Source organism: Phocoena sinus, chromosome 11 (assembly GCF_008692025.1).
Source record: "Phocoena sinus isolate mPhoSin1 chromosome 11, mPhoSin1.pri, whole genome shotgun sequence".
Classification (NCBI taxonomy): Eukaryota; Metazoa; Chordata; class Mammalia; order Artiodactyla; family Phocoenidae; genus Phocoena; species Phocoena sinus.
This window is the reverse complement of record NC_045773.1, coordinates 83,276,312-83,301,878: the sequence shown is the minus strand read 5'-3', so window position 1 is coordinate 83,301,878 and position 25,567 is coordinate 83,276,312. Positions and strand designations below refer to the sequence as shown.

The following is a 25,567-nucleotide window of genomic DNA, read 5'->3' as shown; positions in this document are numbered from 1 at the left end:
CAGTGATTGGTCTGTTCAGAGTGTCTATTTTTGGTTCAGTCATGTATGTTTCTAGAAATTATCTATTTCTTCTAGGTTGTCCAAATTGTTGACATATAACTGTTCATAGTATTCTCTTATGATTTTTTTTTGTATCTCTGTGGTATTGGGTGGTATATTTCCTCTTTCATTTCTTATTTTATTTGGATCCTCTCTCTTTTCTTCTTGATGATCTTGGCTAAAGGTTTATCAAGTTTGTTTACTGTTTCAGAAAACCAAGTCCTGGTTTCACTGATCTTTTCTATAGCTATTTATTTATTTTTGGTCTATGTTTTATTTATTTCCTCTCTGATTTTTATTATTTCCTTGCTTCTGCTGACTTTGGGCTTTTTGCATTCTCTTTCAAATACCAGAGTTTGAGATTTTTCTTGTTTCTTGAGGAAGGCCTATACTGCCATAAACTAACTGCTTTTGCTGCATCCCATAGATTTTGGAGTACTGTGTTTCCATTTTCATTTGTCTCAAGGTATTTCTTATGTCCTCTTTGATGTCTTCACTGACCCTTTTTTTTTTTTAAGTAGCATGTTCTTTAGTCTCCACATGTTCTTGTTTTTCCCATTTTTCTTCCTGTAATTGATTTCTAGTTTCATACCATTGTGGTTGGAACAAATGCCAGATATAATTGCTATCCTCTTAAGTTTGTTGAAACTTCTTTTGTAACCTGGCATGTGATCCGTTCTGGAGAACATTCCATGTGCACTTGAAAAGAATGTGTATTCTGCTGGTTTTGGATGGAATGTCCTGTACATCCAACTGGTCTGTTGTGTCGTTTAAGACCACTGTTTCCTTATTGATTTTCTGTCTGAATTACCTGTCCATTGATGTAAGTGAGGTATTAAAGTCTCCTACTATTATTGTATCATTGTCAATTTCTCCCTTTATGTCTGTTAATATTTGCTTTATATATTTAGGTGCTCCTATATTAGGTCCATATATGTTAGAAAGTGTTATATCTTCTTGTATTGATTCCTTTATCATTATATAATGCCTTTGTCTTTTGTTATAAACTGTTTTAAAGTCTATTTTGTCTGATATGAGTATTGCTACCCCCAATTTTTTGTCATTTCCATTTGCATGAAATGTCTTTTTCCATCCCCTCACTTTCAATCTGTATGTGTTTTTAGCTCTGAAGTGAGTCTTTGTGGGCAGCATACAGATGGGTCTTGTTTTTTAATTCAATTAGCCACCTTATGTCTTTTGATTAGAGCATTTAGTCCATTGACATTTTAAGTGATTATTGGTAGGTATGCCCTTATTGTCATTTTGTTTCTTGTTTTCCGATTGTTTTTATAGTTCTTTTCTGTTCCTTTTTCTTTTAGTTTATTCCCTTCTGGTTTGATTTTTTAAGTGGTATCCTTGTGTTCCTTTCTCTCATTTTTTTTGTATCTATTGTAGGTTTCTAATTTGTGGTTACTATGAGGTTCATGTATATTTACTTATATCTACTTGTTTTAAACTGGTAGTCATTTAAGTTCAAACACATTGTAAAAGATCTACATTTTTTACTCCCCTCCTCCATGTTTTGTGTTTTGATGTCATATTTTACATCTTCATGTTTATCCCTTCACTGTTAATTGTATTTATAGTTGATTTTACAATTTTTTGTCTTTTAATCTTCATGCTAGCCTATTTAAGTGGTTGATCCAGTCTTTACTGTCTATTTTCTTTTACTAGTGGGATTTTTGCTTTCCTATAGATTCTTACTTCTTGTTGTAGCCTTTTCTTTTTCACTTAGAGATGACCCTTTAACATTACATTTTGGGTAAGTTTGGTATTGATTAACTCTTAGTTTTTGCTTGTCTGAGAAGTTCTTTATCTCTCCTTCAATTCTAAATGATCATCTTGTTGGGTAGAGTATCCTAGTTGCAGGTTTTTCCTTTTCGGCACTTTAAACATATCATGCCACTACCTCTGGCCTGCAAAGTTTCTGCAGAAAAATCAGTTGATAGTCTTATGGGGGTTCCCTTGTATATGACTGTTTTTCTCTTGCTGCCTTTAGAATTCTTTTTATCTTTAATTTTTCCATTTTAATTATGATATGTCTTGGTGTAGGTCTGTTTAGGTTCATCTCGTTTGGGACCCTCTGTGCTTCCTGTATCTGGATATCTGTTTCTTTCTGCAGGTTTGGGAAGTTTTCAGCCATAATTTTATCAAATACATTTTTGACCTGTCTCTCTCTCTCTCTCTTCTCTTTCTGGGACTCCTATAGTGCAAATCATGGTTTGCTTAATGTTATTTTAGAGATCTCTTAAACTCTTCTGTTTTTCTTTTTGCAGCTCTGATTGGGCAATTTCCATTATTCTGTCTTCCAGATCACATTTGCATTCTTTTGTATCACCTAGTCAGCTGTTAATTCCTTTGATTGTGTTTTTCATTTCAGTTATTGTATTCTTTGGTTCTGGCTGGCTCTTTTATATGTTTTCTATTTCCTTATTAAAATTATCACTCTACTCTTTAATTTAGTTAGCATTCTTATTACTAATACTTTGAACTCTTATCTGGTACATTATTTCTGTTTCATTACTTGTTTTTTCAGGGGTTTTCTCTTGTTCTTTCCTTTGAATTAAATTTCTCTATCTTTTCATTTTGCTTAACTTTCTCTGTCTCTATGAAATTAGGTGAAACATTTAGCTATCCTGGAATTGAAGGTGTGTCCTTGTATGGAAGCATCCCTGTGCAGTCCGTATGTGCCCAGTGTCTTTGGTGGCACAGCTACATCTGACATTGAGCATAAGTCACTCTTCCCCAATGGTGTGCTAGCAGCTATCACCAGGATAGGAGGTAGGGTTAGAAGTAGAAGGGCTAGAGCAAGAGCCAGTTGTGAGCCAGGGCTTCTCCTCGGTTTGGTGGCCAACACCACACTATCAGGGTCGGGGTGGGTTCCACGATGCTGGGTCAGAAGACCTGAGGGTTGGTCTGATCTGGCTCCATTCCCTCTAAGTGTGTGCTCTCCCCGCTCCCAGCACATGCACACTCACCCAGAGGGGAACAGTGCTGGAGCAAGAGGAGCTGGAGTGGGTGCTTGGTATGGGTTGGAGTGCAGACTGTGGTAGTGCCGGCACTAGTCAGAGTCCTGGACAGCTCCTGATCTTCTGCCTTCATAGGCACCAGCAATGTCCAGATGCTGTGCTAAGTCTGAGCTACCTCTTTCCCTCACAACTGCATACTCCTCTCAGCCATGGCAGCCGTCTCTCCAGTGTGGAGCTGCACTGGGAGCAAGAGGGGCTGGAGCAGGTGCTCTGCTCAAGCTGGGGTGTGCGTTAGGCAGTGGTGGGAAACCAGCCAGAGTCCCTATCAGTTTCAATCTGCTTCCTCTGCCTTTGTTTTGGGAGTAAGCCAGTGCGTGCACGCTCTTCATGAGCGGAGTCTTGGTTTGTTATAGTCCTGCTATCAATCCCAGTTTTTCGAATCAGCTAAGGAGACTTGTCCTCCTAGTGCCAGAGCCTAGGGCGTAGTGCTCAGTGGTTCTCACCACTCACTCCCCAGGGAGGATCTCTGAGCCTGTGTAATTCCCCCTCCTCTTCTGTGTACCCTCCCAGGAGTGTAGGTCCCGATCTGATCACTTCTCTCCCTTCCTACCCAATTACATGCAAAACTTTCTTACAGACTTGGTTGTGTAAGAGTCTTTCTGCCAGTCTCCAGTTTGTTTTCAGTGAGAATTGCTCCACATGTAGATGTATTTTTGATGTTTCATGGGGTGAGGTGAGCTCCACGTCCTCTTACTCCACTATCTTGATCTATCTCCTCTATAAACTTTTATATTTATTGTCAAATGGCCCTCCATTGGGCATTGATAATATTTGGAAGTACCTGATACCCCCTGGCATCACCACAGATCATGTCAAAACACTGTTGCACTTTTGGCCGTTTGATAAAATGGTATCTCACAGTAGTTTTACTATTATGAGGGTGGATACCTTTTAATATGTTAGAAATCACTTATTTTTCTTTTTCTGTAAATGGTCCATTCATATCCTTTGACTATTTTTCTACTGGCTTTTGTTCTTTTTAATATCTATTTCTACATGATCCTTATATATGAAGACAGCATTGGTCCATTTTTTTTTCAAATTGAACTGTATGCATATTTTTCCTCAGGCACTAAAATTATATTGGCTTATTCCAGAAATTCATATTAAAGGTGATGTGTATATAAAAGAAAAGCTATAGATGTAGACAATCCACCCAGGGATCAATCTGTGTCATAGTGGGTATAGTGAGGCATGCACCTCACCTAAGCTCTGGTTCTCAGAGTGGGATGCTGTCAGCCCTGTCATTTGTTTCTGCCTGTATCTGCATTGTCCATGGAGGTCTACTGGCAGATTTTCTCCTCTCCAGAAAAATCCTCAGACTCAATACCATCAGGAAACTCTTCACTGCCATAGGTAAGAACCAAGGTAGATATGGGGGGGGGGGGGGTTGGATGTGGGATGCTCAGGGAAGCTTCCTATTCACTGTGTTTGCTCTCCTGCCCCAGGGGTTCTCCTCCCATCTGCGTTCCTCGTGTCCCTTTTCTGGGTCAGATCCAGCTTCAGTGCCACCATGGCCTTCTTGATACTGTCTTCTGCCACCAAAAGCCTCAGCCAATCAGGAGCCCTTGTCAACTTCATGGATATTGCTCCTCGGTAGAGACCTGTGATCATCCCTAAACCTGCTCTGACACATGGGTAAAATGTGACACATGCAATGGGTCACAGGAAATTTCAGCACCAACCGTACATCCAAATAATTCCTGGAAGGGACCCAAAGCTAGCCAACCTCTGTGAACTTAATTTTTCCAGATGAAAACGGGAGAAGTCAGTGGCCACACTCACAGTTCAACTGTGTGAGACTCACACCAATTTCTTTCTGTTGGGGAATGCAGCAGTTACACAGGGCTGGATCACTGAAAGGACTCGTAAACTTCAGAGGGCGTGCTCATGTAAGGCTTTAATAAAGGTAGAGGATACAGGATAGCAGGAGAAACATTCAGCTCTGATATAGGTAAATACCAGATGACTGAGACTTCCAAATATAGCTCCCAGAGACCATCCATGGACCGTTCACAGTCAATAGGACACATTTCATCTTCAGGTAATGAACCACCAAATTACACGGGAGATACCTTGGTCTCAGGGAAGCCAATGTCTCATCCAATGGGAGGTCTTTTATACCTAAAAGCAAGGCTGAAAGATCAGGCTCCATAGCAGAAGACAAGAGAACATATAAACCAGCTGCCAACCATCAATCTGTACATTTTGTATAATGAATGTTGACAAGTTAGTGCAGGTTACCCCTTGGAAATCCCAGATCCTAGCACTGGATTATACTCATCACTAGTCAGTACATTTCATTCAGATTTGACTAAGGGTCAGCACAACTCCAGCAATCCCCAGAGATGATCACAGAGTTGCAACAGATCAGCTGAGATTAACCCTTTGCTTACAGAGGAATATTGTTTTCTCACACTTTCTGTCTCGCAGGTACAGGGGACTATCACAGATCTTTTCTTACATAGCGGGAGCCATCTCTCCCACAGTTGCCGGATTTTTCATCAGTCAGGTAAGGTCAAGTGTTCTGATGATTATGATATTTACAAGAGTCACCTCGAAATATCATCCAGCCTCTCATTCTGACCCTAGGCTCAGCTCATGCAGAAAAATTACCACATGTTCAGGATATGGAGTGAAGGAGAATGCTCTATTGTATGAGTTTATGCTTTATGAGTTCTTAGAATGAGTTTCTCATGCTAATCATCACATTTTCTAGCAAGAATCATGACCCTTCTTGTGAAGTATAGAATGCCCAACCATTCTGATTGGCTGGGGCTGAGGGGTTTCCTGGGATGTGGGACTTTCAACACTAAAACCTTGAAAGTTCCAGGCAATCTGGAAAGAGTTGGTCACCCTATGTAGGAACACAACAAATATTTATAGAACAAATGAATGAGATGCTGAGTGGATGAGTGAATGACAGAGCGAAGGAGCAACCTGTACATTACAGGTATGCTCATCAGTGGTTAGTACAGGAATTCCTCTGCCCAGTATTGCTTACATAGTGTTTTTACATTCATACAGCCTTCCATCCTGGGAGATGCATTTAAAGTTGTCAGAATAAACAAATTCATCTGATGACAATTTCATAAGAATCGGACTGATACAGACTTTATGTGAAGAAACATACATATGACATTCACATGACTATCATTCCTTAAGTTTCCTGTGGTTTCCACCAGTAAGCCAGGAAAATGAATGGAGAATAACAAAGGGTATTCTTTTTGACACCAAATCCTTTTTTTTGAAGCTTCAGTTCTCTTCCAGCCACTGACTAACACTGTTTACAACGGAAATTCTCAAACTGCTCTTGTTTCCCTTATTACTCACTCACTCACTCATTTATCTCTTCATTCATTTGACATATATGCAATGAACATTAGCATGTGCCATGTACTGTTTAAGTGAATAAAACCAACAGAAGTCCCTGCCCTTGTGAAGTCGGTAGGAAAGAAACCGATGGAAAACTAACAAACTAAAGGAAAACATGGTATAGTGATTGGTGGTAAGCGCTAAGAAAAGAGTAGGGCCGGAGAGGAGAATAGGGCACATAAGAGGGGGTGGGATTTCAGTTTTAAGTAGGGTGGCCGAGGAAGTCTCATTGAAAAAGTAATATTTATGGGAAGCAAGTACATGGGTGAGAGAAATGACTACTTGAGGGGATGAATATTCCAGCAGAGGGAAAGGCCAGGGCACCGGAAATGTACCTGCATATTCTAAAAACAACCAGGAACATATAATGCGGGGCAGAGTTGGGGATGAGGGCGGTAGAATATGGTGCCAAAGCCTTTCTGAACCAGGAGGGACAAGAACTAGGAGACTGTTAATAACTTGTAGTTTCCTGCCTCCAGGACTCAGAGTTCAGTTGAGGAATGTCTTCTTGCTTTCAGCTGCTGTGAACATAGCAGGCCTGTTTTTCTACCTCATCTTTGGCCAAGCAGAGGTGCAGGACTGGGCTAAAGGTAGAGGTGCACCCGCTTCTGAGCAAACCGAGTGACGAATTAGATGCCAGTGCTTAGTTGTTCACTGTTTGCCCTCATGGACATTCCCCTGACTTACAGTTCTACCCCAAAATGGGCTGTCCTTAAAGTACAGAAATCTCAGATTTTCCACTGGCCCATACACCTAGGACATGGAGGAGTGAGAGTTGCAAATTATGGAAAGGCTCTTTCATAAAGTCTTAGAATAAAATTTTATCTTCTTTTGCTTTTTTTTCGGTTTATTTAACAATCATTTATAAGGCAACTAATGCAGAGTGGAAGACAAATAAACCCAAATTTAAAATTCAGATGTGTTACTTGTTACAAACAATACATGGACAAAAGGGATGCCCACAGGGTGTGCATGGTGGCAGGGGCTGGGGGTGGGGACTGGCCTCCTAGGAATCTCCATGCCATCTTCTTCCTTGGGCTGGTGACTGCCCCTCAGTCCCAGCTTGTGTGCTGGTCCCTCTCCCCCTCAATAAGAAGTTCAGACCCAGGCTCTCCTAGTGCTCTATTTTACACTAAGTTTTGTAGAGAAAGAAAAAAGCACACATAAATGTCACTGAGTCCTGATACCCAGTGGATATAAGAAAGCTTTACAACAGTTCGAAGGAATAGTCTGGCTTAGTATATTTTTTCAAATTGTTTTCTTTGTCCCAATTAGTTTATCCTAGGCATTTGTTACACTTCTCATCTCTTGACATAAAAACGGTGCAATTTTATCCTCCTTACCCGTTTTTACTCTCAAAAGTCTCTGAGTGAGAGGTCTGAACAATTCCAGTATCTTGCTAGGTCCAAGCACGTGGTATGAAACCATCCACCATTTGCTCTATACCTATGCTGTATCCTGAAAGTAAAAACACTGCACACTCCTGGGGTTTGGGACTCAGGTAGTTTGATATTGCTGCTCTCCCTAATAGGAATACATTTTATCCACAGCATTCACAAGGCACACTTTTTGTACTTGACCAAATTCCCATTCTTTGTAAATATTTGTTACTAAGAAAATGAAAATGAAACTTCTTTTTGTGATCCTCCACCAACCACACACTCTGTTTCTGCTCAGAAACATTCCCAGTCCTTTCATAGAACAAGCTACCAAAACCTGTGGCAATTGGGACAGTGCTATCTGGAAAACTGGACTGAAACCCAGCTTCACCTGGTTAGCAGGTGTCCAGATCAACTCATCTGATGTAATGTTCTCCAAAACCCAAAAAGGGGAAGTGGCCAAGGTGCTTAATTTGGGTATCAGTACAGGAGCCTATCTGGGGCAGTGATGAGGAAGGCACACTAAAACATGCCATTCATACAAACAGACATTTTCTGGGTTTCCCAGTAGAAACAGTTACTTACGTTGCCTAATAACTACTGGTAAGTACCCCCACATGTGTTTCTACGTGTTAGCTGAGTATAAACATTCCTTTAACGTAAGCAACCATGATGCGTTTTATCCACCGGAGGGAAAATACTATGCAACACAGGTATTTCACCCAAGACTGAGAAAAAAGTTGACATCTCTCACCAACATGTCACTGCTTTAAGTGCACATAGTCCATGGGAAGAAATAAAGATTTATCTGTTTCCTCTTTTCTAGGATGGCCTGTATCCGGCCAAATTTACGGTGACTAATTCTGTAATAGGGTGTATGATGATGTTACATTGAAGACTTGCTGTAGGTGGCCATATATAACAGACATGAAATTCCAACATGGGGTGTTAGGGTACCTCACAGATATTGCTCAGGATGTGATTTTTAAAAAGTCATATGGTTCTAAAACAATTTAGGATTACATAAAAGTAAAAGCCTCAGCAGAGTGGAGTTAGAGAAAGGCTTTGAGAAAATTTTTAAATGTGTGTTTTCCCTATAAGATCAAGAGCAAGACAAGGATGTCCACTCTTGCCATTTCTATTCAACATTCTAGTAGAGGTTCTAGGCAGGGCATCTAGGCAAGAAAAAGAAATAAAAGGCATGTAGGCTGGAAGAGAAGAAATAAAACTATATTCACAGATGGCATAAACTTCTATATAGAAATTGTAAAGAACCACTAAAAAACTATTTGAACTAATATATGAGTTCAGCAAGGTTTCAGGATACAAGATTGATATACATAAATCAGTCATATTTCTATATATTTGCAATGGACAATCCAAAAATTAAACTAATTTCATTTAAAGTAGCATAAAAAAATAAATTTAGGAATAAAATTAACAATAGAAATGTAAGACTTATACTCTGAAAAGTATAAAACATTGTTGAAAGAAGTGAGAGAAGATTTAAATGAATGAAAAGAATCGACGTTCATGGAGTGGAAGACTTCAGTTCTGTTAAAATGGCAAAACTCCTGAAATTAGCCATAGATTTATGCAATTTCTATCAGTAATCCAGCAAATTTCTCTGTGGGAATTGACAAGCTGATTCCAAAATTAATACACAATTGCAAGGGACCCAGAATAGCCAAAAATTCTTGAAAAAGAAGAACCAAGTTGGAGGACCCACACTTCAAAGCTCTCTACAAAGCAACAGTAATCAAGACAGAGTTGTACTAGCATAAGGATACATATATAGACCAGTGGAATCAAATTGAGTCCAGAAATAAACCAAAGTGTCTAGGTCAACTGACTTTTGACAAACATACCAAGACATTCAATGGGGAAAGGATAGTCTTTTTAACAAATTGTCCTGGGATAACTGGATAGCTACATTCTAAAGAATGAATCTGGACCTTTAGTTCACACCATTTACAAAAATTAAACTAGATAAAAATAGATCAAAGATCTAAATGTAAGAGCTAAAATAATAAAATTCTTTGAAGAGAATATAGGGGTAAATCCTTCACAACCTCAGACTTGGCAATGGTTTCTTAGATATAACACCAAAAGCATAAGCAACAAAAAAAAATTGATAAAGTAGACTTCATAAATATTAAAAACTTTTGTGTGGCAAAGAGCACTATCAAGAAAGTGAAAAGACAACCTCCGAATGGGAGAAACTATGTGCAAGTCACATATCTGATAAGGGTCTTATATATAGAATATATAAACTCAACAACAAAAAGACAAACAACCCAATTAAAAAATGGGCAAAACTTGAATAAACATTTTTTTGAAGAAGATATAAATATGACCTATATGTAATGAAAAGATGCTCACCATCATTAATCATTAGGGAAGTGGTGTTTTTTGTCCCCTTTCTAGAAACCAGCTGTAACTTTAGGCCAGAGTGTATTAAAATGAGCCGCTTCTGAACCAGCAGTGCCGTGCCCAGGTGCCAGGCCTTGCTGTGAAGACTGCAGCAAAGGTCAGGGCTTGGTCTGCGTGACTTTCCTTCCCATGCTCATCCAAGTGGTGCTCTGCCTCTGAGTTTGGGTAAGAGAGGCATCAGGACAACTCGCATCAGGTCACTTAGCAGAGATCAACTATTCCTGGGCTCAGTGAGGAGGTATGCTGTGTGGCTGACAGGGTCTTGGTGCTCTGGCTGGGTATCAGGCCTGAACATTGAAGTGGGAGAGCAGAGTTCAGAACACTGGACCACCAGAGACCTCCTGGCCCCATGTAATATCAATCAGTGGGAGCTCTCCCAGAGATCTCCATCTCAATGCTAAGACCCAGCTCCACTCAACGACCAGCAACCTCCAGTGCTGGACACCCTATGCCAAACAATTAGCAAGACAGGAACAAAACCCAACCCATTAGCAGAGACGCTGCCTAAAATCATAAGTTCACAGACACCCCAAAACACACAACCAGATGTGGTCCTGCCCACCAGAAAGACAAGATGCAGCCTCATCCACCAGAACACAGGCACCAGTCCACTCCACCAGAAAACCTACAAAACCCACTGAACCAACCTCACCCACTGGGGGCAGACACCAAAAACAATGGAAAGTACGAACCTGCAGCCTGTGAAAAGGAGATCCCAAAGATAGTAAGTTAAACAAAATGAGAAGACAGAGAAATGCACAGCAGATGAAGGAGCAAAGTAAAAACCCACCAGACCAAACAAATGAAGAGGAAATAGGCAGTCTACCTAAAAATGAATTCAGAGTAATGATGGTAAAGATGATCCAAAATCTTGGAAATAGAACAGAGAAAATACAAGAAACTTTTAACAAGGACCTAGAAGAACTAAAGAGCAAACAAACAATGGTGAACAACACAATAAATGAAATTAAAAATTCTCTAGTAGGAATCAATAGCAGAATAACTGAGGCAGAACAGATAAGTGACCTGGAAGATAAAAGAGTGGAAATAACTACCACAGAGCGGAATAAAGAAAAAAGATAGAAAAGAACTGAGGGCAGTCTCAGAGACCTCTGGGACAACATTAAACACACCAACATTCGAATTATAGGGGTCCCAGAAGAAGAAGAGAAAAAGAAAGGGACTGAGAAAATATTTGAAGAGATTATAGTTGAAAACTTCCCTAATATGGGAAAGGAAATAGTTAATCAAGTCCAGGAAACACAGAGAGTCCCATACAGGATGAATCCAAGGAGAAACACGCCAAGACACATATTAATCAAACTATGAAAAATAAAATACAAAGAAAAACATATTAAAAGCAGCAAGGGAAAAACAACAAACATATGAGGGAATCCCCATAAGGTTAACAGCTGATCTTTCAGCAGAAACTCTACAAGCCAGAAGGGAGTGGCAGGACATATTTAAAGCGATGAAAGGGGAAAATCTACAAGCAAGATTACTCTACCCAGCAAGGATCGCATTCAGATTTGGTGGAGAAAATAAAACCTTTACAGACAAGCAAAAGCTAAGAGAATTCAGCACCACCAAACCAGCTTTACAACAAACGCTAAAGGAACTTCTCTAGGCAGGAAACAAAAGGGAAGGAAAAGACCTACAATAACAAACCCAACACAATTAAGAAAATGGTCATAGGAACGTATGTATCAATAATTACCTTAAATGTAAATGGATAAAATGCTCCAACCAAAAGACATAGACTGGCTGAATGGATACAAAAACGAGCCCCGTATATGTGCTGTCTACAAGAGAACCAGTTCAGACCTAGGGACACATACAGACTGAAAGTGAGGGGATGGAAAAAGATATTCCATGCAAATGGAAATCAGAAGAAAGCTGGAGCAGCAATTCTCATATCAGACAAAATAGACTTCAAAATAAAGACTATTACAAGAGACAAAGACACTACATAATGATCAAAGGATCAATCCAAGAAGACGATATAACAATGGTAAATATTTATGCACCCAACATAGGGGCACCTCAATACATAAGGCAAATGCTAACAGCCATAAAAAGGGAAATCAACGGTAACACAATCATAGCATGGGACTTTAACACCCCACTTTCACCGATGGACAGAGCATCCAAAATGAAAAAAAATAAAGAAACACAAGCTTTAAATGACACATTAAACAAGATGGATTTAATTGATATTCATAGAACTTTCCATCCAAAAACAACAGAATACACTTTCTTCTCAAGTGCTCATGGAACATTCTCCAGGATGGATCATATCTTAGGTCACAAATCAAGCCTTGGTAAATTTAAGAAAATTGAAATCATATCAAGTCTTTTCCAATCACAATGCTATGAGACTAGATATCAATTACAGGAAAAAAATCTGTTAAAAATACAAACACATGGATGCTAAGCAATACACTACTAAATAACCAAGAGATCACTTAAGAAATCAAAGAGGAAATCAAAAAGTACCTAGAAACAAATGACAATGAAAGCACAATGACCCAAAACCTACAGGATGCAGCAAAAGCAGTTCTAAGACGGAAGTTTACAGCAATACAATCCTACCTCAAGAAACAAGAAACATCTCAAATAAACAACCTAACCTTACACCTAAAGCAAGTAGAGAAAGAAGAACAAAAAAACTCCAAAGTTAGCAGAAGGAAAGAAATCATAAAGATCAGATCAGAAATAAATGAAAAAGACTTGAAGGAAACAATAGCAAAGATCAATAAAACTAAAAGCTGGTTCTTTGAGAAGATAAAAAAAAAACTTGATAAACCATTAGCCAGACTCATCAAGAAAAAAAGGGAGAAGACTCAAATCAATAGAATTAGAAATGAAAATGGAGAAGTAACAACTGACACTGCAGATATACAAAGGACCATGAGAGATTACTACAAGCAACTATATGCCAATAAATTGGAAACCTGGGAGAAATGGGCAAATTCTTAGAAAAGCACAACCTTCTGAGACTGAACCAGGAAGAAATAGTAAATATAAACAGACGAATCACAAGCACTGAAATTGAGATTGTGATTAAAAATCTTCGAACAAACAAAAGCCCAGGACCAGATGGCTTCACAGCTGAATTCTATCAAACATTTAAAGAAGAGATAACAACTGTCCTTCTCAAACTCTTCCAAAATATCGCAGAGGGAGGAACACTCCCAAACTCATTCTACGAGGCCACCATAACCCTGATACCAAAACCAGACAAAGATATCACAAAGAAAGAAAACTACAGGCCAATATCACTGATGAACATAGATGCAAAAATCCTCAACGAAATACTAGCAAACAGAATCCAACAGCACATTAAAAGGATAGACCAGGATCAAATGGGATTTATCCCAGGAATGCAAGGATTCTTCAATATATGAAAATCAATCAATGTGATAAATCATATTAACAAAGTGAAGGAGAAAAACCATGTGATCATCTCAAGATGCAGAAAAAGCTTGCAACAAAATCCAACACCCATTTATGATAAAAAAAAAAAAAACCCCTCCAGAAACTAGGCTTGGAGGGAACTTACCTCAACATAATAAAGCCCATATATTGCAAACCCACAGCCAACATCATTCTCAATGGTGAAAAACTGAAACCATTTCCACTAAGATCAGGAAGAAGACAAGGTTGTGCACTCTCATCACTATTATTCAACACAGTTTTGGAAGTTTTAGCAACTGCAGTCAGAGAAGAAAAAGAAATAAAAGGAATCCAAATCGGAAAAGAAGAAGTAAAGTTGTCACTGTTTACAGATGAACTGATACTATACATAGTGAACCCTAATGATGTCACCAGAAAACTACTAGAACTAATTAATGAATTTGGTAAAGTAGCAGGATACAAAATTAATGCACAGAAATCTCTTGCATTCCTATACATTAATGATGAAAAATCAGAAAGAGAAGTTAAGGAAACACTCCCATTTACATTGCAAAAAAAAGAGAATAAAATACCTAGGAATAAACCTACCTAGGGAAACAAAAGACCTGTATGCAGAAAACTATAAGACACTGATGAAAGAAATTAAAGATGATACAAACAGATGGAGAGATATACCATATTCTTGGATTGGAAGAATCAACACTGTGAAAATGACTATACTACCCAAAGCAATCTACAGATTCAATGCAATCCTTATCAAACTACCAATGGCATTTTTCACAGAACTAGAACAAAAATTCCACAATTTGTATGGAAACACAAAAGACCCTGAAGAGCCAAAGCAATCTTGAGAAAGAAAAACGGAGCTCGAGGAATCAGACTCCCAGGCTTCAGACTATACTACAAAGCTACAGTAATCAAGACAGTATGATACTGGCACAAAAACAGAAATATAGATCAATGGAAGAGGATAGAAAGCCCAGAGATAAACCCATGCACCTATGATCACCTTATTTTTGATAAAGGAGGCCTGAATATACAACGGAGAAAAGACAGCCTCTTCAATAAGTGGTGCTGGGAAAACTGGACAGCTACATGTAAAAGAATGAAATTAGAACACTCCCTAACACCATACACAAAAATAAACTCAAAATGGATTAAAGACCTAAATGTGAGGCCAGACACTATCAAACTCTTAGAAGAAAACATAGGTAGAACACAGCAAGATCCTCTAGACCCACCTCCTAGAGAAATGGAAATACAAACAAAAATAAACAAATGGGATCTAATGAAACTTAAAATCTTTTGCACAGCAAAGGAAACCATAAACAAGATGGAAAGACAACTCTCAGAATGGGAGAAAATATGTGCAAATGAAGCAACAGACAAAGGATTAATCTCCAAAATCTACAAGCAGCTCATGCAGCTCAATACCAAAAGAACAAGCAACCCAATCAAAAAATGGGCAGAAAACTTAAATAGACATTTCTCCAAAGAAGATGTACAGATTGCCATCAAACACATGAAAGGATGCTCAACATCACTAATCATGGGAGAAATGCAAATCAAAACTACAATAAGGTGTCACCTCACACCAGTCAGAATGGCCACCATCAAAAAATCTACAAACAATAAATGCTGGAGAGGGTGTGGAGAAAAGGGTACCTTCTTGCACTGTTGGTGGGAAAGTAAATTGATACAGCAACTATGGAGAACAGTATGGAGGTTTCTTAAAAAACTAAAACTAGAACTACCATATAAACCAGCAATCCCACTACTGGGCATAAACCCTGAGAAAACCGTAATTCAAAAAGTGTCATGTACCACAATGTTCATTGCAGCTCTATTTACAATAGCCAGGGTACGGAAGCAACCTAAGTGTCCATCGACAGATGAATGGATAAAGAAGATGTGGCACACATATACAATGGAATATTACTCAGCCATAAAAAGAAATGAAATTGAGTTATTTGTAGTGAGGTGGATGGACCTAGAGTCTGTCATACAGAGTGAAGTAAGTCAGAAAGAGAAAAACAAATACCATATGCTAACACATTTATATGGAGTCTAAAAGTAAAAATGGTTTGAAGAACCTAGGGGCAGGAGAGGAATAAGGACACAGACATAGAGAATGGACTTGAGGACATCAGGCGGGGGAAAGGTAAGCTGGGATGAAGTGAGAGAGTGGCATTTACATATATACACTCCCAAATGTAAAATAGATAGCTAGTGGGAAGCAGCCACATAGCACAGGGAGATCAGCTTGGTGCTTTGTGACCACCTAGAGGGGTGGGATAGGGAGGGTGGGAGGGAGACACAAGACAGAGGGGATATTGGGATATATGTATATAGCTGATTCACTTTGTGATACAGCAGAAACTAACACAACATTGTAAAGCAATTATACTCCAATAAAGATGTTAAAAGAAATCATTAGAGAAACACAAATCAAAACCACTTCAAATGCAATAGATGGCTATAATAAAACAACAAAACAGGAAATAACAAATGCAAGGATGCAGAGAATTGGAACCCTCACACATTGCTTGTGGAAAGGTAAAATGGTACTGCCGCTACGGAAAACAGTTAGGTGGCAAAGGCAAGTATGACAACACACCATGAATGAAATGCTGAGAGCTCTGTGTAATGTACTTCCTTATTCACTTAGTTGTTAAAACCAAAATCTGGGTCCCATCCTTGTTTCTTCTCTCTCCTGCACAATCCATAATCTCCCTGCCATGTCTGCCCAGCTCCACCTGCAGAGTCTACATCTAACTGCTTCTCACCATTCCTTCTGCCTCCATCTTAGCCCACTCCACAAACATCTTTGACATGAACTTCTGAAACAGCCTCAGTCTGGTCTCCCTGCCTCCACTCTTGTTTTCCTAGAGACCCTTTTCTAGAAGGTAGCCAGAGGATCTCTATACAGCATTAATTAGGCAAGTCACCTCCCTCCTCAAAAGCATTTAATTGATCCAATTATAAATAGAATTAAATTCAGACCAAGCTCTTACCATGATCTTCAAGCTCTACAGGATCTGGCCCTTGACTAGTTCCCAATCTCACTTTCCGTCACTCACTAGATTCCAACCACACTGCCCTCTGCTCTCCCTCTTAGGTAGACTGAGCTCATTCCCATCTCTAGGTCCTTCCCTTGGTTATTTTTGATGCTTGGAGCACTCTTTCCCCTGATTGTCATGAGGCTCTCCTTCTCATCCCTGAAGTCTCAACACAAATGTCACGTCCTGTATCTGCAACTAAAGCAGCTCTCCTGGACTCTCTCTATCACGTTACCCTCTTTCGTGTTCTTTATGGGCTATTAGTACCTGGAATTTTCTTAACTTTTAAACTATAGATATCATTCATCTTCTCTCCCTATACCCCCCTCCCCACACACAACAAAACATAAATCTCCTTTAGGAATAAGTCCTGACGACATAGCTCTCTTCTCAGCACTTATGAAAATGCTTTAAAAGTTTTTTTTTTATCTGGTTGAATATTAGAAAGCAGGGGTTCTTAATCTGGGATCTGCGAACTTTATAGAAAAAAATTACATCTTTATATCCCCAACCTCTGGCTGAAATTTAACATTTCTATCTATTATGAATGTAGGCAACAAACCACAGTAATATTAGCAGTACCGATGACTGATGGCATAAGAACTCACATATATCTTCTTGTGTCATTACAGTTATTACCAATATCGCAAAATATGCTGTTTTACTCAACACTGTTTTGAAATTACAATGGTTCTATTAGACCTGTAATTAGTTCTCATTATTTAATGAATTAATAAAGGAGCATATATATGATCATAAACATGTTTTTAAAATATCTTGATAACTATTTCACTATAATCTTTCTCCTTTGGAGTTCTGGGCATTATATTGTGAATTGAGGTCCATCACAAAACAGTTGAGGAGCCTTGCTCTAAACAAACTTTCACAGGCAGAATGTATGCCCCTTTACACAACTACTATGTCTGGAACCCACTGAAATAAATTCAAAGAAGCAAAATCAGAAAATTACAAAGACTAGAGCACTACACCATGCCAAAACCAACAAAGACTATTTGCTAAATTCAAAATAATGGGGATCAAATGAAAAAGCAACATTGGAAATCAACTCACGATGCTACCAGACTCAAAACTTTGGTACATTCCTCTGGAAGTAAGAGAGGGTAATGCCCCAGGGCCAGGGCATCTGGGAACCAGGTGGACCCTTGCAATTCTGGCGTCCCAGGCCCTTTGGCAATGGCTTCTGGGCTGGAGGAGAAACACGTGGCTGTGACTCAGCCCTTTCTTGTTTCCCCCAATTTCTTAAATAAAGATGGGAAGCTGGGATTGGTCACCTTTGCAACAGTGTGTCAGTTAGACGGACAGGGAAAAATACCGCTGATTATGGCTGACAGCCCTGAAGACGCAGATGACTGAAGAAACAACCATCAGCACATCAAAACAAAAAGCAAAGCTAAGGAAAACGTCTCCGGAACTACCCCATTACCCAGGCTGGTGTTCCCTGAGCTGTCCTCTTGCCTAGGGTCTGAAAAGTGGATTCAAACTCCCAGACCTCCAGCTGCAGACTGATGGGAAGATGGAAACAGCGAGCAGGTAAACAGGAGAACTGAGGAAATTCTACCCACGCCATGCTTGGGGAATTACAAGCTCAGGGAGAATTGGTCCTAGCCAGAGAAAAGTAATTAGAAAAGTCGAATATGTTAAATATTTTGGCAGGAAAAGAATGTAGCATGGTAATGGAAAATGAACACATTTTCAAAGATTTCATTAGAGAGTAAGCACAGCCCAAACTTACAATATTCCATAAACCTTCCAAATTACTAGAGGCAGGCAAGGGGGCAGGAGGAGGAGGACTTTTTTTTTAAGGGAACATAAAATAAAATGACCGAAAATGAAGTATATTTGTAAACATAATGAATGCGGTTGGGTTAAACTCAGCTAACATAGGAGACAACTCTCGGAATGGGTGAAATTATTGAACCCAAATATATACCCTTTGTAAGGAACACATACAAAATGAAATGACTCAGAAAGGCGGAATTTAAAGGCTATGAAAAAGTATTCCTGGGAATCTAAAACGAGCACACACACGCATAAAATTTGAGGATTCAATATCAGAAAGTCAAGTGAGTAAAAATCAAAAAATGGAAAAGGCTGATAACTTTACAAAATCAAAATTAAATTTTCAATTAAGATATACTTGTCAAAATCTTTTTGAAATTGTAATATAACATCAGAATATTCAATAATGACTGCTTGGACATAAACAGAAATGAATAGAAATAACAATCATGGAAAACTTTAGTATAAAGCTAAACTAAAATCTAAACTAAAAACTTTTAGTATTTAAATAGGTCAAATATATAGAAACAAGTAAGATTTCTAGGGTCTGAATAAAGTAGTGTGATTTCTTCCATAGCTGTGCCCAACTCTGTACCTTGGAAATAGAAGATGAACTTTTGCTAACACCTATGGAATATTTCCTAGTGTTGTTATGTGCTTATTCATAACAATGGCCTCAGTAATATCCATATTAAAATATTTGTATGAGATCCCATATTTTTCAGCTGCTGGTTATATTCCATTCACTTACAAAATTTATTAATGAAGATGCCATTGATAGACATGTTTAATTCCAGATCCAGATTTTTGTCATTTCTAATCAGCAATCTTGAGCATAAATGCATCCTGGTGAAGTTTTGTGAGTGCACCATTTTGGAAATTTCTTGGTGCTGGCAAACTGATCAAATAAAGTTTTGATCAAATAAAGTTTTGATCATATCAGATTTCCCTCCAACCATCATTTGGATCATTTCTTTCAATAAATTTGCTAACTAGTTATTGTTTAACATGAAAAAACTTTTCTGTATTAATAGGTTAGTCAGGAAACTTACTGTGTGCTCTTATTGTTTCTGTAGCTTTGCAGCCAACCCAGTTATATTTTCTAGGTAAACAATCATATCATCAACTCATAATGGTAATTTTACCCTTTTCCAGTGTGGATTCCTTTTCTTTCCATTTCTCTCAACTCCTGTCTCTTAAGTAAAAACCTTGGCAATTGGTCAAGATGTGGGAGTAGAAAGACCCTGAGCTCACCTCCTCTCACAAACACATCAGAATCACTACTTGCAGAATAATCATCTATGAAAATGACTGAAACCTATCAGAAAAAGATCTACAACTAAAGGCAGAAAGAAGAACCACAGTGAGATGGGTAGGAGGGGAGGACTCACAATATAATCAAGTCCTATATGCTCAGGTGGGCAACCAAACTGGAGAATAATTATAGTACAGAAGTTTCCCCATAGGAGAGTTCTGAGCCCCACATCAGGCTCCCCAGCGTGGGGGTCCTACACCAGGAAGACAAGCCCCCAAAGCATTTGGTTTTGAAGGCCTGTGGGTCTTAATTTCAGGAGTCCCAATGGACTGCGGGAAATAGAGGTTTCATGGCTTCACTCTTAAGGGGTGCACACAAAACCTCACATGCACCAGGACCCAGGGCACAAGCAGTAATTTGATACAAGCCCGGGCCACACTTACCTGCTGGTCTTGGAGAGTCTCCTGGAGAGGTGAGGGGCAGCTGCGGCTCACCCTGGGGACACAGACACTGGTGGCATACATATTTGGGAGCCACGGATGCTGGTGGGTGCCACTGTGTGGGATCCTCTCTCTGGCTTGTTAGCACCAAGACCTGGCCCCACCCAACAGTCTGGAATGCTGGGATGCCTCAGACCAAACAACTAACTGGGTGGGGACATAACCCCATCCATCAGCAGACAGGCTGCCTAAAAACTTCCTGAGCCCACAGCTGCCTCTAGACATGGCATCTACACACAGCCCTGCCCACCAGAAGACCAAAACCCAGCTCCTCCCACCAGTGGGCAGGCACTGACCCTGCCCTCCAGGAAGCCTGTGCTAGCTTCCAGACCAGCCTCACCCACCAGGAGGCAGACACCAGACACAGGAAAACCACAGTTCCACAGCCTCAGCGCCACACAGCACACTCGTAGCAGGCCACACCTTATCCTGGGACCAGCTGGGCCCCAGCCCTGCCCACTAGCAGAACAACACAGGGACATGAAGGACCTCATATGCAACTGTGTCAGGAACCCCACCCCTTCACCCAGCAATCTGAAAGCAGCTCTGGGATCCCTGGGCCCTGCAGCCAGACTCCAGGACCTGGCTCTGCCTGCCAGTAGTCCATCACTAACACTAGGACCTGGCTTCACCCACCAATGGCGGGGCGGGGGGTGGGGGGGAACAGCACTGGAGCCTTCTGGAGCATTACTCTACCCACCAGCAAGCCAGCACTAACCCTGGGGCCCTGGGAGGGGCTCTGCAGTCAGCCACCTGTGACCAGGCCCTACTAGGCAACAGCAGCCACACAAGGCAAGGCCTGGCAACCAACCGGGCCAGGGGCCAACCAAGCCTACCAGACCACCCACATAGGCAGACTGCCACAACAGAAGGACCACAACACACAGCCCTTTTAGGGGGAATCCCTAAAGCTTATACCTTGGGTGACAAGAGAGGAGTATCCTGCAAGAATGCATAGGACTTCTCCTACAGAAGGCTACTTCTCCAAGGTCGAGAAATATAACTAACCAACTACATACATAAAAATAGTAATAGCAACTGAGACAAAATGAGGTGGCAGAAGAACGTGTCCCAGATGAAGGAACAAGATAAAACCCCAGAAGAAGAACTAAGTGAAGTGGAGATAGGCAATCTACCTGAGAAAGAGTTCAGAGTAATGATCATAAAGGTGATGAAAGAACTCGGGAGAAGAATGGATGCACAGAATGAGAAATTAGAAGTTTTCAACAAAGAGTTAGAAAATATAAAAGAACAACCAAACAGAGATGAAGAATACAATAACTGAAATGAAGAATATAATAGAAGGAATCAATAGTAGACTAAATGATACAGAGGAACAGATCAGTGAGCTGGAAAACAGAGTAGGAGAAATCACTGCCACTGGACAGAAAAAAAAGAAAAAAGAAATGAGGACAGTTTAAGTGAAAACCTCACTGTTTATTGCACAGACAAAATGCCAACCTATGTGTTGACCTACCAAGTCTGTGTCCATAAACCCTACTTTCTCTCAGCTAAGTAAACTCTGGGTTTGTATCCAAGGCCAGCCTCTGCACTGTGCTTGGATTTCATCCCCTCTGGACTTTTTTTTTTGTTTTTTAAACGAGGAATCATACACACCATTTTTTAATATGTACATAATTGTGTAATAAAAGTTTACTTGAGCACAAATACTTTCTTAGCCTATAAAATTGCTGTTATCAGTAGCAGCAGCACTTCCTGACCAAGAAAGGCAGAACTCTCCAGACTTCTACAGCCTGGTGCATTGCTCCCCTTTTTTTTTCTGTGGATGTACACATGTGCATGGTGGTCAGAGCCCCTTCACCAGCCTGACTCTCTCTCTATCATGATGGCTTTTTAGGGAGAGGAAGAGGGGACCTGGGTGAAGACCTGGGATGATTTTCAGTGGGTGAAGCCATTAGGCTGTACCTTGCAGAAGCTCACAGTCTTCAAGGAGAGCTATACTGCAAGTGCCCACTGAGGCACACCTCCATCCTCTGTGCCATGCTCTCTAAGTTCCCTATGGACAGGGCCTCAGCTGCTGCTTCAACCTGAGTCTCATAGTATGAACGAGTCTTGGTAAATCAAGTAGTTTAATTCTGCATGTGCATTTTCTCTCCAATATTGTGAAACCTCACTATTAGATTATACCATCAGTTTATATACTATACATCTAATTCTAAAACAACAAACATATAAAAAACTCCCCACTGTACCATGACGTTTCTAAGCTCTCCTTTATAGGGCTGTCTATTCTTGCTGTCTCCACTTCCTTAGCCATAGTAATCAGACAAGAAAAAGAAATAAAATGTATCCAAATCAGAAGGGAAGAGGTAAAACTGTCATCGTTTGAAGATGACATGGTACTCTATATAGAGAACCCTAAAGTCTCCACCCAATGAACACTCTTTTAATCATAACTTTGGATATGAAAAACAGACTATCACCAGGATCCCAGCAGTTTTCCATGTGGTCTCTCCTAATCACAACCTCTCCCTCCCCCTACAGGTAATGACTATCCTGACATTTAGTGTAATGTCTTCTGTGCATGTCTTTGTAGATTTATTACCCACATATGTATCACTGTAGACTTTAGTTTTGTCAGCTTTTTAACATTTTTTTTGTCTTTTTTTTTTTTTTTTTTTTTTTTTTGCGGTACACGGGCCTCTCACTGCTGTGGCCTCTCCCATTGCGGAGCACAGGCTCTGGATGCGCAGGCTCAGTGGCCATGGCTCACGGGCCCAGCCACTCTGCGGCATGTGGGATCTTCCTGGACTGGGGCACAAACCCGTGTCCCCTGCATCGGCAGGTGGACTCTCAACCACTGCGCCACCAGGGAAGCCCCATTTTGTATGTCTTTTAAGTCTCTTTGAATCAGAGACTCCCCCTCCACCACTCTTCTTTTTCCTTAAAATTCATTTGTTAAAGACAATTATAAGACAGTTTAGATTTGCTGATGATACCCTTAGGATTTAGTTCAACATATTCTCTGTTTTCTGTATTTATTAGAAAACAGTAGCTGTATCCTGAGGCTTGATCACATTCAGTTTGATCTTTTTAGCAAGACCTTGATGGTGGTGCGTTTTTCCGCCAGACATAGAGACATGTACACAATGTCTCTATGTCTCTCTTTGTGATATCAGCCACTGATGCTCAACCCTAGATCCCTTAATTCACTGGGGTTTGCAAAATAGGGATTTTCTACATCTATCAATTCTTATTTGTGTACTAGCTGAACTAATTCTACAAAAATACATTTTTCCTATTTATTTATTTACCACTGACAGAGTTTAGAGAAGAAAGGCACAATATCAGATTCTCCTTTGAACTTTAATGGACGCTTTGTCTCCATCATTCATTTGAAAACCACTCTAGTCAGGATCACCTTTAAAGTAACTCTTGCCAGACCCATTAATAAATTCACAGACCTTATATAATTTGACCCCTTGATAGCATTTACCACGGGTACTCATTCCCACCTTTTTCACTTTTCTTCTTAGACACCACATTCTTCAACTGTCTTTCCTACTTCACCAAAGGCCCTTCCCAGTTTCCCTTGCAAGCATCCCCCTCTCTTCCTCACCTTTAGATGTTAGAGAGGCCCAGACTCACAAATTTATATCTCTAGCCCCAGTATCTTTCAAGAATTCTAGACTGGTATATCCGCTGGGCTGCATGCCATCTCATCAGGATGTCAAATAGTTTCAGACTTTACATGGCTCCCTCTTCTCCCCCAAACCTGCACCCCATATTTTTTCCCATCTCAGTCAGCAATACCACAGTTTGCTCAGGGGCCATCTTTAGCTCCTCTCTTTCCTGCATCCCCAGCTTCAAAATCTGCCCTTAATCGGATCACTTCTTACCTTCAGAGATAAGTGTTTTGTGTTTCTTTAGCCCAGTCTTGAATTTCTGCTTTAGCAAATATAAGGTAGAAGATTAGGCTTATCACATTATTGGCTACCATCATGAAGAAGATTTTAAGCCAGGGAGAGTCTTGATCCTGAGGAATTAAAGTGAAAAAAATTATAAATTGTGTTTTGTAACATTTAAAATGTAATATTAAAATTAATATAGGCTCAATGCAGGTCACTAAAACACAGCAAAACACTATAATAAGGAACAAAAAAAGCCATTTCACTCTACAAAGATAATCATTATCTTTCCATGTTTTGATTTAGATCTATTATATATAATTTTTCATGTATGAAAAGGACATTGTATGTATATAGTACTAAAGCCAAGAATGCATATGATTTTTCATTTAGAAATATCTCATAAACATGTTTGCATATCAGGAAATATTTGACTATATCATAACTGTTACTGACTGATTAGTAATCCAGAGTTTAGATTTATAAAATTTACAAAAGCATCCCTTATTTCTTTAAAGTTGTTTTTCACTTTTTGTTGATATAAAGTTGAATATATTGGTGGTTAATTACATATACAGCAATGCTTTTGAATAAGATTTGTCAAATATGCTTTCTTTATTTATAAAAATTGTTGACACATTTTCTCTTTCAGCCTATTAATATGATCAGTTTCATTAACAGATTTTATTAATAGATAGAGTCACTTTTACTTTCACAGAAAATGGCCTACTTAATCATGGTGTCATATGTATTTTAATATGTTGGTGGAGTCTGTGCACAGGTAATTTATTTTTGGAATCCATATTCAAAGATGACATTGAATTTCAGTTATGTTTCAGATTTTCTTTACCACTTTGCCCTTTACTTTTTCATCAGCTGAGGTTAAATTTTATACAGTTAAATGTAAAACGCATTGTGATTGGGTTTTGGTCTCTGGTGCCATGCTTTTCAAGGATGTCCTGCCTAAAGCTTAAATAATTATTAACCCCTGTTTTACTTTAGTATCTTTATTGTTTCCTTTCTTCATTTACATTTTTTAATCACCTAGAATTAACTTGGGGGTAAATATGAGAACAGAGTGTAATTGTATTTTTCAGGTGGGCTTGCCACTATGTTTTTAAAAAAATCAATCCATTCCTTCTGGTTTGAAATGAAACTTTATTATATAGAATGTATTCTTTTCAGAACTTGACCATTATTAAATCATCATCAATTTCATTTAAAATATAATTAAGAGTAGACACTGAAAAAAATAAAACAATGTTTCCTGACAAACTAGACATTAAATATATTTAATCATAGTGATTTCTATAATCAAACATGCCAAATTCGACAAATTTGACAGGTAGTAGGCAAACAGAAAGTGGAGGAAAAAACCAAGATGTGCTTAGAAATTTAATGATAAATAATAA

The 25,567-nt window shown here is 39.4% G+C and overlaps 2 protein-coding genes across 7 annotated transcripts in view; one reads left to right on the top strand and one right to left on the bottom strand.

Moving 5' to 3' along the window:
• The first annotated feature begins 3,066 nt into the window (after positions 1-3,066).
• On the top strand, positions 3,067-7,068 carry LOC116762199 (probable small intestine urate exporter). The gene is made up of 5 exons (XM_032648938.1): positions 3,067-3,273; positions 4,292-4,424; positions 4,517-4,664; positions 5,502-5,590; positions 6,932-7,068. Exons 1-5 carry the CDS (start codon positions 3,067-3,069, stop codon positions 7,066-7,068), a joined length of 714 nt encoding a protein of 237 aa, XP_032504829.1.
• Positions 4,960-25,567, bottom strand: part of SLC17A1 (solute carrier family 17 member 1) — a 76,173-nt gene continuing 55,565 nt past the window's right edge. For 4 of the 6 annotated variants that reach the window (XM_032649154.1, XM_032649153.1, XM_032649157.1 and 1 more), the window contains 2 exons: positions 24,147-24,283; positions 4,960-5,192 (listed from right to left, as the gene is read on the bottom strand). In XM_032649154.1, coding sequence (XP_032505045.1) covers positions 24,149-24,283 — 135 coding nt within the window. In that variant the 3' untranslated portion in view covers positions 4,960-5,192; positions 24,147-24,148. Of the gene's footprint in view, positions 5,205-24,146; positions 24,284-25,567 lie in introns of those variants that run through there. The other 2 variants (XM_032649155.1, XM_032649158.1) reach the window with 2 other exon arrangements.